Source organism: Lactuca sativa, chromosome 6 (assembly GCF_002870075.4).
Source record: "Lactuca sativa cultivar Salinas chromosome 6, Lsat_Salinas_v11, whole genome shotgun sequence".
Classification (NCBI taxonomy): domain Eukaryota; kingdom Viridiplantae; phylum Streptophyta; class Magnoliopsida; order Asterales; family Asteraceae; genus Lactuca; species Lactuca sativa.
In genome coordinates, this window is record NC_056628.2 from 53,737,902 (window position 1) to 53,749,321 (window position 11,420).

At 33.3% G+C, this 11,420-nt stretch overlaps 3 protein-coding genes and 1 long non-coding RNA gene across 4 annotated transcripts; 2 read left to right on the top strand and 2 right to left on the bottom strand.

The window, feature by feature from the left end:
* Positions 1–1,633: 1,633 nt before the first annotated feature.
* On the bottom strand, positions 1,634–3,496 carry LOC111905334 (photosynthetic NDH subunit of subcomplex B 2, chloroplastic). The gene is made up of 3 exons (XM_023901030.3): positions 3,036–3,496; positions 1,985–2,428; positions 1,634–1,898 (listed from the first exon to the last, which is right to left on the bottom strand). The coding sequence occupies exons 1-3, from the start codon at positions 3,456–3,458 to the stop codon at positions 1,704–1,706; spliced, it is 1,062 nt and encodes a 353-aa protein (XP_023756798.1). The 5' UTR covers positions 3,459–3,496; the 3' UTR covers positions 1,634–1,703.
* Positions 3,497–5,387: 1,891 nt separating this feature from the next.
* Positions 5,388–8,248, top strand: LOC111905414 (receptor-like protein EIX1). The gene has a single exon (XM_023901113.2). The coding sequence runs from the start codon at positions 5,497–5,499 to the stop codon at positions 7,069–7,071; it is 1,575 nt and encodes a 524-aa protein (XP_023756881.2). The 5' UTR covers positions 5,388–5,496; the 3' UTR covers positions 7,072–8,248.
* On the top strand, positions 7,376–8,122 carry LOC111905415 (receptor-like protein EIX2). Its single transcript, XM_023901114.2, has one exon. It carries the CDS (start codon positions 7,376–7,378, stop codon positions 8,120–8,122), a length of 747 nt encoding a protein of 248 aa, XP_023756882.2.
* A 92-nt stretch (positions 8,249–8,340) lies between the features above and the next one.
* Positions 8,341–11,160, bottom strand: LOC122194700 (uncharacterized). Its single transcript, XR_006184237.1, has 2 exons — positions 9,985–11,160; positions 8,341–9,912 (listed from the first exon to the last, which is right to left on the bottom strand). It is a non-coding gene; the product is annotated as an uncharacterized LOC122194700 (long non-coding RNA).
* Between the last annotated feature and the right edge of the window lie 260 nt (positions 11,161–11,420).

Sequence of the window (11,420 nt, forward strand, 5' to 3'; positions counted from 1 at the left end):
ACAGCATGCTAGTATAGGACTAAGGATCTAGGAGGATGCCTTATGTGTCTGCTATATGTGTTACAGCTTTATGAGAATTGCATGCTAGTATTGAGTAGACAGCAGTAGGATAGCCTGTTTAGGTTATGCCTGGTAGCGCGAGCTTAGCATTGTATGCTAGAGTAGCTTCTCGTTATGAGAATAGTTTTGCCTGAGTATGTTTCCCTTATCCGAATGTTGCTTGCTTTATGCTTTGTGGGACTCTGAGTGGTGGGAGTTAGTCATTAGGTGAATACGCCACATCACATGTGATCAGGGTTGAATAATCTCAGAGTCATTAGGTGAATACATGTTTTATAACGTAAATTAGATATGTATTTAGAATCAATCTTTTAGAAAGGGAAAATGACATAAATGCCCTATAATGTTTCTAGGATTGACCGATTCAGTCACTAAAGTTATTTTGTTTCTTTACAGGGGCATAAGGTTGGAAGCGACCTGTTTTTTTAGTCCCTCTAACCTGTTTTAGCCGGTTTCAGTGGACACATAAGCTATTTTCCATGTAAAAGTCAAAATCATATTTTGACTTTCTGAAAATTGATTTCCATTTAATTTGAGCACACTTTAAATTAACCTAAACAATCACGGAGGGACTTCTGATTAATCTACAAATTTAATCAAACATGAAAATGGATCGTGAGCATAAGAAGCAAAGCCATCGTCGTCATCTTTGATGGCAGTTGGAACTGGAAAGGCTAAACATTTGCATCAGTCGTTGCCGGATTCCAGTGGAATGGATGAGCTTCTAGAGGTTGAGCAGCTTGAAATGGTGATGGGTGAAGATGAGATTTTGCAACTGTTTAATACTGTTCATTACAACCCTTTTGATCTATTTGGTTAGGGTCAGAGCACGCTTTCCGAGTTCAACACCAACAGTTCTGATAGTTCGTCTTCGACCAAAATTGGGTTTTTAAAATGCGAATCTTGAAAGGAGGATTGTCAATTTAGAACATTTTTTTACTGTCGTTTCCTTTTGTAGGGTGTAAAAGCTATGCCTTTTTAAAATTTGTCTCGTTAGTGGCTGTTTAAGAGGTTTCAGATAGGGATTTGCTTTCTTTCTTGTTTCATCGCATGAGTTTGTTTCACATGTGGTTGTGATTCAGTATTATCCATAAATATTCTTTTGCTCTTGCAATTCATTTATCATATGGCTAAATTACTTTTTTCGATTTGATTGTAAGATTTTTAAGATTTTTTATTGACTCCAACAAAAAGTAGATGTGCATCAGATTCGGAAAGGAGAAAAAAGGAGATGTGCAGCATAAGGAGACCCGGATGGATGTGAATGGAGAGCAGACAGGAGAAAAAGTTTGGGTTTATGTTGGTTTAAGAGAAAGCTGGTCAAACAAATGTGTACGAGGCAAAGGGGTAACTTCATTTTCTGCAAAAGGACGTAATCGACTCGACAAATATGACTTCGTTCCTTCATAAAGCCACAAAAATAGTTTAGGGACTAAATGGACCAACCCTAAAAAGTTTGTAGGGCATTTGTGTCATTTTCCTTTTAGAAAGTGCATCCAAAACAAATAACTTATTTCAAAATTTTGTACGTAAGATACACTTGATACATCTACATAAACAAAAACAAAGTAAGGACTGTAACATATATATATATTTAATTTTTTGTAGAATAAATATAGTTATATATATTATATAATTACAAATTACAAATTATCATGTTCGATAACTTGTGCTCCTCTCCACTCTTCACCCGGTTCAATGGTGATTGGAGCCAACATAGTTGCAGGCCCCGTACAAATAAAATATTCCTCTCCATATTTCTCTGATAATGATCCGGGACTCGACACATAAATTTCTTCAAACCCCATTCTTACCACCCTGAAGAACAATTCTCTTCCCTAAAAATCCAAGTAACCATTTATATCACTTTTAAAATTCATAAAAAAAAATTCAATTTACTCTAAAATAATATATCAAAGATTACCTGATCAATGGTCTCGTATTTTGATGGAGGAGTGTTGTAGAACTCTTTTAATCTCTCCTCGAGTGGAGCACCATAAACTCTACTAACTTTATGTTTCAAAATTGTGAGTGGCAAATCTTGCACGCTCCAAACTCCTCCTTTCTTCTCAGGCTCCCACCCGAGGGAAAACCAGGCTGGATCTTCTGGTTTTACTGCTTCGGATGGAGAGAGAATCTCAAATTGAGAAGTTAAAGGAGGTTGCGTGCAATATTTGCAACCTTGGAGGCCTTGAATGGCAGTTCCTCCTCTTTTTTTAGACTTTAGATGGCTAAGTATAGCGGTTTTTAGGTCAACTGGTTTTCGGCCATTATTTTTTATTATAACTGCGGTTGCCATGCTTAGGGCGTAGAGGGAGATGACATAGGTTATGTCAAGAGTTCCACTTGTGGTACAACTCAACTCGACCTGTAAAAATGAAAGTGAAACTAATAAATACGTTATTCTGGCTCGTTAAAAAAATATCAATCATGTAATTATATTTGTGTAGTTTTTATGAAATAAACCATTTTTAAAAAAAAAACTTTGGTTACATTAATTGACATAATTGATCGTTGTAGACAATTTAAGGTATGTTTGGCAAAATATCTGATATTAGAAATGAAGCTTTTATTTATGTAGTAATATTTGAAGAAAATTGTAAGCTTTTGAAATATCTAAAATTATATCAAACATAAAATTAAATTTAACCACTAGATGTTGTAAAAAAGAATTAAATTTAACCACTAGATGTTGTAAAAAAGAGCGAAGAAAAAAAAAACATAAAAGTTAAATAGGAGTCTTGGTCTCTTGACTCTTGGACCATAAATTATAGTAGCATTATCCACCTATATATACTTCATTTAACAAATAACTAAATAATCTTATTTTTCATAAATATCATCGTTCAAAAATAAAAAGTATTTAAATTATGGTTTAAGGTGTTAAATGCGTAACATTATCCAGAAGACCATAATTTACGTTTTAAAAATTTAGAACACAATAAAATGGTGATGGAATGAAAGAGGAACAATACCTGAAGAGCATCAATGGAGTCGGAATCAGCATCCTTAACGATCCATTCCGATAAATCAACACCTTTAGATTTCGAATTATCATCAGCGTAATTAATCACCAAACCGATTCCGCCTTTTGCAGCAGAAGTGGTATATAAAACCTCTTCGTATCCATCATTATCTTTCCAGTTTACTTTAGGCTTGTAAGAAGTGACATGAGCATTGTTCAATTGAAGCTTCAACGAACTGCCATTTCTGACTGTAAGTTCTGCGATCTGAGTTCCGTCGAACTCTGAGAATTTGATGCCTTTGCGGCCGAATTTCTGATCAAGCGTCTCTGTAAAGGTGGTAACGGAAGGGGTGGTTATGGTGGAAGCGGTTGATTTTGGAATGAGTATGGTTGGTTTGGGAAGAGAGAGAGATAGAAGAGAAGCTGCAGCCATTTGAATTAAGACGATAAAGTGAATCCTATTTTTGCTTCTATTCCTCTTTGTTGGTATCTTCTTGCTAATTTTCTTTTTGTACCCTTCAAGTATTGAAATTCAACAAACTACAAGTCTATAGCCATAAAGAGTAAAGTCATGTTAGAAGTCAAGCAATGGATTTTTGGACCTTTTTTTATATAGATTATTTATACATGAATAACTCGAATCAAGATAACAAGTTGTAACAAAACATTCTTTATGTTTTTGATGTTTAATTTATGATAATGAAATGTTCCTATAAATAAACAAATAGTTAAAAATTGAATTCGATCTTTAATCAATCTGAAATTTTGTTTAAAAAAAATGTTTGATTAGTCTAACATCTAGTTTTTTTTTTTTTTTTTGAAACGACAAATCTAACCTACTCCTTAACTACACCTTAAATCCACCTATGTTCACGACGAGACTTAAACTCTCAACCTCAAGGAGGGTCTAATATCTAGTTAATCTCCATGGGCAAACATTTACTATGATTTAACATTATTGTCACCTTATTGCTCTATTAATTTGACATTTAATAAAATAGCATTTCTAAAACGATTAACCTGTTCCAATAACTTTTTAATTAATTTAAAATATTAATCCACATCTATCTAAAACGTTCTATAAAACATTCTCATTTAGTTAGACACATCATATTTTAATGCGAAATATTTTAAATAAATATTATCACTAGATATTAAAATATAAATGTTTCCTAAATGAAAAACTATAATAGAAATAATTAATTAGTTAAAATAAAAAAAATATATTTAAAGTAAAATAAAAATTAAAGGGTTAAAATGAAATATGATTAAAGAAACAAGATTAGATGTGTAAAACACTCCACTCAATATATATTGAGTGGTCAATAAAATAAACAAAAAAATTATACCCTCCAATGATAGTAAGTAGTGATAAGTGATAAATGGTCAACTGAACGGTAAAAAGTTATAGAACAAGCTTTCATCGGAGATGTTCTTATATAAAACCTAAATTGCAATAAGTATAAAACTGGAACTAATATAAAGTTACACCCAAACAAAGTATAAACCAATTAAAATTTTACATTATCTAAAATTATGTTAAAATTTGTCCTAAATTGAAATAGAATCAGTCATAAATTAGTTATTATTTAATATAATACTTTTTATTCCTAGTTAACTAAAATTTAAAAATAATAGTATATACGTATATAATATGAACGTTGAATTCAAAAAAAAAAAATCTTACAGTTGAGAGAGAGAGAGAGAGGATGGGCGCGGTGAAATACCCAACTCAACCTTGGCCCAGTGTGCGGTTTGAGTACTCCTTGCAGCCTAAGCGATTTTGTAGAGCTACTCTATTTTTCAAAGTACAATGCCCTAACAAGAGCATTTAACTTGTAATGTCACATAAAATTTTAATATTTTCCATGTTTCATCTTTTCTTGTCTTAAAACATACATAAATACTTCAAACGTATTTTATTTATATAATCAGGTAATAAAAAATAGCATACACTAGGTCAGGAAATAAAAAAATTGCCAAAGTTGGATGCTATTATTGGAGTAACAAAGTGGGATGGCAAAATGCACCAAAAACAGCAACTTCAATGCTTCTAAGAGTATCAGAAGAAATAATCAAATAAAATGCCTCAAGAGACCACATGGGAAAGAAGAGTATTTCTAGCATAAAATTAGAACCACCACCCCTGTATGCTACAGCTGAATCGATTAAGAGCTTCACAGTAACTCATTCTTTTCGGATAATAATAATAATAATGAATATAAATTGCAAAATATCACAAGATGGGAAAGAGACATCTATAATAAATACAAATTGCCAAGACTTGGTAAGTCTTTTAAGTGTTTTATTTAGTTTGTCTTCTAGTTTGGTTTCAATTTCCTGGAAATTAAGTATTGTATTACTCCACACAAGCAAACCACTTATTTGAAGAATCATCCTTCTTCACAGTAGAGACTACATAAACCCATGATCAATACAATCCAATAATCAACAAGATTTGCATTTACATTATGAATCCATGTGTTTTTATAGTTCCCCCACTTCTCTTGCTACTCCTTATGACTACAACTACCAGCAAATTGGGAGGAGATGATATGATGCAGTGTTTGGATAATGAGAGAGATGCTCTCCTTCTTTTCAAAGCTCCCCTTCAAGACCCCAATGGTCATCTCTCTACATGGAGATTTGACCAACTTGACTGCTGTAAATGGAGTGGAGTCACATGCAACAACCAAACAGGTCATGTCACATGGCTTCATATTGACTCCTATGGTCTTGTAGGTGAGATAAGCCATTCGTTGCTTAACTTAACCTACTTGAATCATCTTGATCTTTCCAGAAATTCTTTTCATGGAACCATTCCCACCTTCATTGGTTCCTTGAGAGAATTAATATTTCTTGACCTTTCCTATAACTCTCTTTATGGAACCATTCCTCCAGAGTTTGGAAACCTCACCAACTTGCAACGCCTTTATCTTGGATCCAAGGGAGGATTTAGAGTTGAAAATCTAGAGTGGTTGTTTCAACTCAATCATTTGGAGGAACTTGATATGGATGGGATTTCCCTGGCCAAACAAAATCATTGGGTAGATGTAATTCTTAGTCTCAGGAAACTCTCATCTGTAAGTTTAGATGGATGTGAGCTCTCACATGTCGTGTATCCATATTCTTCTTCATTTCTCAACTCTTCTTCATCTATTGAATCCCTTTTTCTTGGAAACAACAATCTCACCTCATCCATGTATTGTTGGTTGTTCCCATTAGCAAGCAATAAGCTTCGTTTTCTTGATCTCTCTAGCAACAGGTTAGATGTGATGCCCAAAAATCTTGGTATTAATCTCTGTAGTTTGGAAATTTTGAGTCTCGACAACAACTCTTTAGTGGTTGAATTTCCTGATTTTCTCAACAACTTGTCTGGATGCGCATCACTTTCATTAAAAATGTTGTATGCTCCAAGAAACCAATTTACAGGGTCATTGTCCAGTGAGATCCAAAACTTTTCATCCATAACATCTTTGGACCTATCTGATAATCATTTAAATGGAAGTATAAGTGAGAAACTGTGGGAACTACCTAGGCTTGAAACTCTTGACGTGTCTTTTAATAATCTTAGAGTTCCTTCCACATATCACTTGTCAAACCTTTCTTATGTAAAGTATATTGATCTGACCTCTTGCAAGCTGCTAGGGTCTCGCTTCCCCAAATGGATTCAGACATTCAAGAATCTTACCTTTCTTGATCTTTCCAATACTGGAATTTCAGATACAATTCCTCTGGAGTTTTGGGACATGTGGCCTTCTCAATTACAACATCTGAATCTCTCTTCCAACAATATTAGCGGGAAAGTACCAGATTTATCATCAAATTTTGCCCAGAGTTCAGTGATTGATTTGAGTTCCAACAGATTCTATGGTCCAATACCAAATGTTCCTTCCGCTTTATCAACATTAAGCCTTTCCAGAAACAAATTCTCTGGAGGGATCGCCTTTATATGCCAAATTGTTGATGGGTTCTTAGAATTTCTTGACCTCTCTCATAACTCATTAACCGGACAACTCCCAGATTGTTTGTGGCTTTTCAAATAACTACAAGTTCTTAATCTCGGACACAACCATCTCTTTGGAAGGCTTCCTCCATCTATTGGATCTTTGATACAACTCAAGATGTTGTATTTATACAAGAACAACTTCTCTGGAGAATTGCCTTTTTCTTTAAAAAATTGCGAGTTTAAAGTCATTGAATTTAGGGGCCAATAAGTTTTTTGGTAATGTGCCTGTCTGGATTGGGGAAAGATTCTCAGAGTTGTATGTTCTTATCTTAAAATCAAACAAAATCTCTGGAACAATCCCTTTAGAGTTATGTCAGTTAGCTAATCTTCAAATTCTAGACATGTCAAGGAACAATCTCCATGGAACTATTCCCTCATGTTTGAGTAATCTTACAGGCATGGTTCAACAAGGAATTTCACAAGATGTACAACTTTATACAAGATATGAACAAGAGACATATGCTGACCATGCAATGATTCAGTGGCAAGGACAAGAACGCGAATTATTTAGTACTCTGAAACAGTTGAAGAGCATTGACCTGTCAAGCAACAATCTAACAGGACGAATCCCAAATGAAATTACCAATCTTTATGACTTGATTGTCTTGAACTTGTCAAAGAACGCTCTATTTGGAGAGATTCCACAGAAAATTGGTGACAGTTTTTCTGGGAGGATACCATCAAGCATGTCTGAGATGAGTTTACTGAATGACCTAGACGTGTCATTTAATAACTTGTCAGGGAGAATCCCGATTAGCACTCAATTCCAGACCTTTCCACCTTCAAGATTCAATGGAAACACGCGTCTATGTGGACCTCCTCTTACCGAAAAATGTTCTGGAGACAAAGAACCAGAAGCACCACGTCTTATTGGTAAAAGTGAGGGTGATGGGGAAGACACAGATGATGAACTCATGGGATGGTTTTATATTGGTGGGGGGACTGGTTTTGCTACTGGATTTTGGATAGCGTGTTCGGTTTTGCTTTTAAATCAACGAGGGAGACATGCTTTTTTTCGGTTTTATGATAATGTAAAAGATTGGGTTTATGTAAAGGTGGTGGTGTTCATTCAGAATTTGCAAAAGTAGTTTGTCATATAAGTTTTAAATTTTCACTTCTTATTTTTCATTGTGTAATGTAATGTAACATGGAAAGGGGTTTTAAGTCCCTAGTATCAATAAATTTGCCACTAACACCATGGGTGGCCTTTTTCACTGTGTTGTATAAGATAAGACATCCCAGATGGAAATTAGAGGTGCACAAAAAAGATGAAACAATTTTTGAAGTATTTGAAAAAGATGAAATATTTAATTATTAATTAGTTATATATTTAAATATTTTTGAATTTTAATAAAAGTATAATTAAATAAAGGTATAGTCATTTCTTCAGGAAATGCACTATTGCCTTTATCATGCATCATCAACTGAATCGAGTGACAAATGTTCAGAAACAAAGTTGTTTCAATTTACTTTTCTTTTAACATCAGGGAATGTAACATCCCATATTTTCCATACAAATACAACACATGACCAAACCTTAAACACCTCTGAAACTAGATCATCTATATTAACACCTGCCCAAAGAAATGAAACATAAGATTATGAGTAATTTACATTTTGGTCCCTGATTGTAGCTTATTTTTCAATTTTTGCAATTTTGGTCCTTGTTTGAGATTTTTGTAACGTTGTTGGTCCCTATGATAAGTAAAATGCGTATATTTTATGGGAGGAATGTTATTTAGTGGCTTTGACAGGAAGAACTTCTTGGAAGTTTCATGGTTTTTCAATTTGGAACTTCATCCTCTCTTCTTATCCTCCATTTTTCCTGTTATTGTCTTAATAAGTATTCTTATCAACTCTGTTTTAGGGAGAAAAAAAAAAGTCATTTTACTTGGAACAAACACCAAAAACATTACAAAAACCTCCAATAAGGACCAAAATTGCAAGAAAATACTCTATGGGACCAAATTTGAAAAAAAAACAGCTATACTCAAAGACCAAAAACATAATTTACTCTAAGATTATTAACATAAGAGTAAGTTACATTTTTGGTCTCTGGGTGTAGTCGATTTTTGCATCTTTATTCCCAGAAAATTCATGTTGCAATTTTGGTCCTTATTTGAGGCTTTTGTAATGTTTTTGGTTCCTAATCATACTAAAATGAAATGACTATTTTGGTCCCTAATTGTAGACAATTTTTGCAATTTGATCCGAAAATATAGTCATCTTACTTGGAACGGGACCAAAAGCATTACAAAAACCTCAAATGAGGACCAAAATTGCAAGAAAATACTTTTTGGGACCAAATTTACAAAAATTTGCTATACTCAGGAACAAAAAAGCAATTAACTCTAAGATTATTAAAATAAGAGTAAGTCACATATTTGGTATCTTAGTGTAGTCAATTTTTGCATTTTTGTTGCAATTTTGGTCCTTATTTGAGGTTTTTATAACATTTTTGGTCACCATTCCTAGTTAAATGACCATTTTGGTCCCTGATTATAGCAGGTTTTTGCAATATTGATCCCAAAAGTATAGTCATTTTACTTGGAACAGGACCAAAAACATTACAAAAACCTCAAATGTGGATAGATATTGAAGGAGAAAACTTTCTGGTACTAAAATCTGTAAATCAGCTATAAGCAAGCACCATAAATGGAAATTTCTCTTAAAATCATAAAGAATACTAGTATTAAATTAGTTTAGCTGACCTTTCTTAGAATCATGCTATTAGATCGAAAGATTGTTGTTTCTCCACCTCTTCCAAATCCTCTTTAAGATATTTTGTTATTTAAAAACTTTTCTAGTTAAGGATCATTGAAGCAAATACCTTTGCATCATCATCTGGATTGTTTTTTACAAACCATGAATCTGGCACCTAAAAAGTCAAAAGGTGGTCAGAATGGAAATATTGTAAATGTATGAAATAAGGAATAATCAGTTTACTTACTGTAAATCCAACCTAGCTAATGGAGTCAAGTTGTTTTAGGATAACTTTGCATCATACATTCTAACCTGGTAGACAATTTGAATGCATTTTTTTTGAATCCTTGTATCTATAAATCCAAAATGTAGAGATGATTCCATAAAGAAAGAAGCTAGGTAGAGTCAATTTACATGGGACAGAGTCCAAAAACATGATGAAACCCTGCAAGAGGGAGCAAAACTGAAAAAGAAAATACTTTTTGGACCTAAACCAAAAAAGCTGTAAACCAAAGGGACCAATTTTGTAATTTAGTCTCGAAGCAACAGTCAAAATGGGTTGGAGTCAAATATGACAATTTTTAGTCAAGTGGTTTAACAAATTTTTGGCAATCGCTATTATAAATACACCTTCATTTTGGAATAAGAAGGGTTTTTGATCTGGATTGAAGTTTGGTAAAGTACTATAAGTCTATAACAATTTAAGAACTATTCAGAAATAGAAAACATCGTGAACTCGGGTCAAATTTCCTTACAAAATTTGATAAATTCAGTGCAACTGTAATGGATCTAATTAGAGCCTCAACGAATGATCTAACAATAGGAAATGCACAAATCCTAATTTTCTTTCGAAGTAATTAGGAAAACCACACAGCAGCATAGTTGCAAGCTCTATTGATAATGCAAAAACAAATCCATGAAATGAAATGATAGCGTAAAAGCACGTCAACAAACAGAACTGTGAACACACCTGGTCCAGGGAGAGAATTGAAACAGAATTGTGTACACACCTGGCCTTGAGAGAAAATTGAAAGGTTTTTTTTTGAGATTTGGAGATGTGGAGAGGTTATTGATTTGAACATTGGCTGGTTTGTTAATGGCGTTATCTACAGCTGAAGAAGCCATGAAATGCATAAGCAATAGAACCCGATTCTCAGATGAACGAACACGATGACTTAAAACCGAATGGTTCTGAATTTATACTCCGGTAAATACTTGTTTCCAGAGCGATAATTCTAATATTCAAAGAAATTGTTTATTTATGTTGTACGTTATGAAATAATTATTGTACATTGTGTTGACCATTTTAGTTTGGTCAAGTTGTTTTAACACCCTGTGAGTGGAAATTAAAGAGGGAAGCGGATAGAAAAGAACAAATAGGAGAGAAAGAAAAAGTCAAGAGTGTTCCTCTTTATCTTTTTGGAGTGATTTGGGAAAAAAAAAAAATTATAACATTTTTTCCTCTCGTAATCTTTCTTTCAAATATTTGGAGAGAAGAATTCACACAGGGAAAAAACGTTGTTTCTCTTATTTTTCATTTCTTTTGCTTCCAATTCAGCAACACAAACAAAAATAATTTTTCTTTACTTTTCCTTGAATTCCATAACAGAAAAATTCATTTTACTTTCTTTTCATTTTCTTTTTTTTCTCTCCATATTTCTCTTCTTTTCTTTTTTTTCTTTT

Coding starts and splice junctions, on each gene's coding strand:
- LOC111905334 (XM_023901030.3), bottom strand. CDS start 3,458: ATGGCTGCAGCTTCTCTTCTATCTCTCTCTCTTCCCAAACCAACCATA. Junction 2,429..3,035: donor ACTCCATTGATGCTCTTCAG/GTATTGTTCCTC, acceptor TCATTTTTACAG/GTCGAGTTGAGTTGTACCAC. Junction 1,899..1,984: donor AATACGAGACCATTGATCAG/GTAATCTTTGAT, acceptor TTGGATTTTTAG/GGAAGAGAATTGTTCTTCAG.
- LOC111905414 (XM_023901113.2), top strand. CDS start 5,497: ATGAATCCATGTGTTTTTATAGTTCCCCCACTTCTCTTGCTACTCCTT.
- LOC111905415 (XM_023901114.2), top strand. CDS start 7,376: ATGTCAAGGAACAATCTCCATGGAACTATTCCCTCATGTTTGAGTAAT.